Source organism: Budorcas taxicolor, chromosome 17 (genome assembly GCF_023091745.1).
Source record: "Budorcas taxicolor isolate Tak-1 chromosome 17, Takin1.1, whole genome shotgun sequence".
In the NCBI taxonomy this organism is placed as follows: domain Eukaryota; kingdom Metazoa; phylum Chordata; class Mammalia; order Artiodactyla; family Bovidae; genus Budorcas; species Budorcas taxicolor.
Genome location: NC_068926.1, coordinates 52,881,361 through 52,884,377, shown reverse-complemented (window position 1 = coordinate 52,884,377; position 3,017 = coordinate 52,881,361). Strand labels below are relative to the sequence as shown.

Genomic DNA, 3,017 nt, shown 5'->3' with positions numbered 1-3,017 from the left:
CAAATAGGGACACACGGTTTTGAAATCGTTAGCCCGCTTTTAGCCCCCTTTGCCCGGCAAAACAATAAAGCTATTCTTTTCTATCTCACCCAAATCTCTGTCTCCAAGATTCGATTTGGCACTGGTGTACAGAGAAACTGAGCTTTCAGCATCAAGCTGATGGGATGAATGAACAAAAGGACAAATGTGAGTTGTTCGGTTGTTCTGAACAAATAGGGGTTTCACAAACGGGTTCCCAGCTGACTCATGCATCTGAGGCTGGCGGAATCCCTGCTTTCCTCTGAGCTCTTCTCTGATCATCACTTCCTCTTTAAGAAAGATGATCTCTGCTTTTAACTTTCAGTCTCTAGGAGTTAATTAAAAAATCAGACAAGCAAACTGCTCAGAAAACACTTCAGAACCTCAAAATATCCATCTTTCTTCCTTTTCTGCCATTCCACTGGGGTTAGGAGTCTGAGTATCTGCCTTCCTTATCGGCATCCAAGTCACTATGTCAAAGCAAGCCTCATCTTGCTAATGAACAATGAGTGGAAATGAGCATGTAACAGAAACTTGGACCGATCACCACCTCAAACCAGTACATCTCCTTTCCTTCCCAGCTTTGGGAACTGAAACCATTCTGTAGGAAGGTCTCTCTTCCCCCTCCTATGCACAAATCCCAGCCTGGCCAGATTCCTTTTTTTGATACACAAATACTAATAGCAGCATTCACCATACCATTAGCAGTATTCACCACCCCCTAAATAAAAGCAAAGTGCTCTTGCAATCCTGTCTGTATTGCCCTTCCAGATTAAATCATTTTATTTATTCCCAACTCTTTCCCATCCTTGTTCTAACGCATATGTAATTTTTGACTTAACTTCCTCATGTTGTGGCTCAGATTCCACATCCCTTTCTTACACTTTACAGTATGTGGTATTTTTTTTTTTTCTTCCAGGGCACAGTTAACCACCCATAAAGGTCTCCACTTAAGTAAGAAGTCCATGTCTGTGAACCATCACCCAGACACATGCAACACCAGACTATGTGTCTCATATCAAAGTTTATTGAAGGGGTAGATTTCTTATAAGAACAGAAACACAAGCAAATGAACCAGGAGGAAATCTCTCCCCCCTCTAACCATAGGACAGCATTTCCCTTTGCGTGATAAGAGCAAACAGAGATGGGAAGCTGCTTTCTCCCTGGAGCCTTTTTAACTGCTCAACCTTCAAATTAGTGTAAACAGAAGAGGAATGGATTGGCTGCAGGTTGTAACATAAATGTCATTTCCTTTTGCTTAGTAACACTGTTCTGCTCAGATCCTCCTGGGGCAAAGCCCCTTCTTACCACCACTGGAAACTCAGATACTAACGGAAGCTCATGAATCTCTCTATCTGGTCCGTTTCTGCTAAATCATGGCTGAAAGAAGGATCGGTTCCACTGAACACAGGTGACCTCCTGGCTTGTTTCATGATGCCTGGGCTCCCTTCAGATGCAATAATTCCCCTCCAATCACAGCTTTCCTTATCCCAGTGGGAGCCCACAAGAAGCTAGACATTGCTCCAGGAGCTGAGAACCAAACAAGTCTCAGGCAGGTGACAGGAAGAGGCCTGTTGAGTCCCAGGTGCCAGTGGGCCTCTCTGTGGCTCCAACACTCCAGCAGCAGAAATGTGGACAGTTTTGCCATCTTCAGTTCTGCAAGTGTCCAAGACTGAACAGAAGTCTTAGACACCTGGAAGCTTCATCCTCCATTCCCCAAGGTTCCTGTGGAGACACGCCACAGGCAAGCAGCCCACGCTGTCACACCGATGCTCTAAATCTGCTTCTCCGAATCTGGAAGTTCTGGGAAACCACAGACCAAGGCTCTGTTATTCCGTTCAGCAGCCAAACTGCTTCTCCAGAAATCCTGGTCCTTGATGATCTTCTCCCTTCTCGGCTTGGCTTTTTTAACTGGAGACTGGATTCAGATAAGAGGGGCTCTGCGGCTCACTGAGATTGGACATCAAAGCCTCGGGAACGTTCTTGGTAGTGCTCAGATCCCCCGTGAGCTCGGCGCTGGTGCTGCGGTTGTTATCCAACTCATCCGGCCCCTTCCTCTGCAGGCAGCGGTTGATCAAGGTGGAGAAGAAGTTGGGGAAAGATGGGCTGGAGAAGTAGTACACCAAAGGGTCCAGCATGCTGTTCATGTAGGTGAAGCTGAGGGTGATGTAAAACGCCAGGTCCACTGAACGATAGATGTCACAGTTTTCCGTGCCAGCCTTGCGCAAGAGCCAGAAAATATGTATGCGTACGGCCACGCTGGGCAGGAAGCAGATGATGAAGACAATGGCCACCACCATGATGAAGTTGATAGCCCGCTTGATCTTGGCATGTCTGTTCATTTGCCGCTGCCGCAGGCTCCAGACGATCCTGACTGAGCAGAACAGGATGATGCCCAGGGGCACGAAGAACTCCAGGAGGAACATGGCATCGTGCCAGCGGAAGGCATCGCAGATGCTGAAGCTGCTGCACAGTTTTGAACCCTGATTCTCGATCAACCTCGTTCTGTACAGGAGGTGGACCGTCAGGCCGATGGTGATGCCCCACAAGAGGCAGGAGATGATGCCCGCTGTCCGATTGGAGATCTTGTTCAGGGCGTGGTGGGGATGGACCACCCGGAAGTACCTATCCACGGCCACCACAGTGAGGAAAATGATGCTGCCCTGGCGGTTCATGGCCAACATGAACAGCATGAGCCGGCAGGGGATCTCCCCAAACTTCCAGTCCCACCTCCGCACGTAGTTGTCCGCCAGGAACGGCAGGCAGATGATCAGGAGAAAGTCAGCCACGGCCAAGTTGAACAGGAAAACCCGGCTGGCTTTCCAGGACTTGAGGTGGAAGCAGAAAATCCACAGGGCAAGGCCATTGCCCAGGAGCCCGAACACGAACTCCAGCCCCACAACCGGCGGCAGCACTTTGGCAATGAAGTCATCACGGAACACACAGCAGTTCTTCTCGCCTATTTTCAGAAAATGATTCTGCAGTTGGGAAGGGTTCAT

General features: G+C 48.8%; 1 protein-coding gene across 1 annotated transcript; it reads right to left on the bottom strand.

The window, feature by feature from the left end:
• Nucleotides 1–1,925: 1,925 nt before the first annotated feature.
• HCAR2 (hydroxycarboxylic acid receptor 2) lies at nt 1,926–3,017 on the bottom strand. The gene has a single exon (XM_052655046.1). The coding sequence runs from the start codon at nt 3,015–3,017 to the stop codon at nt 1,926–1,928; it is 1,092 nt and encodes a 363-aa protein (XP_052511006.1).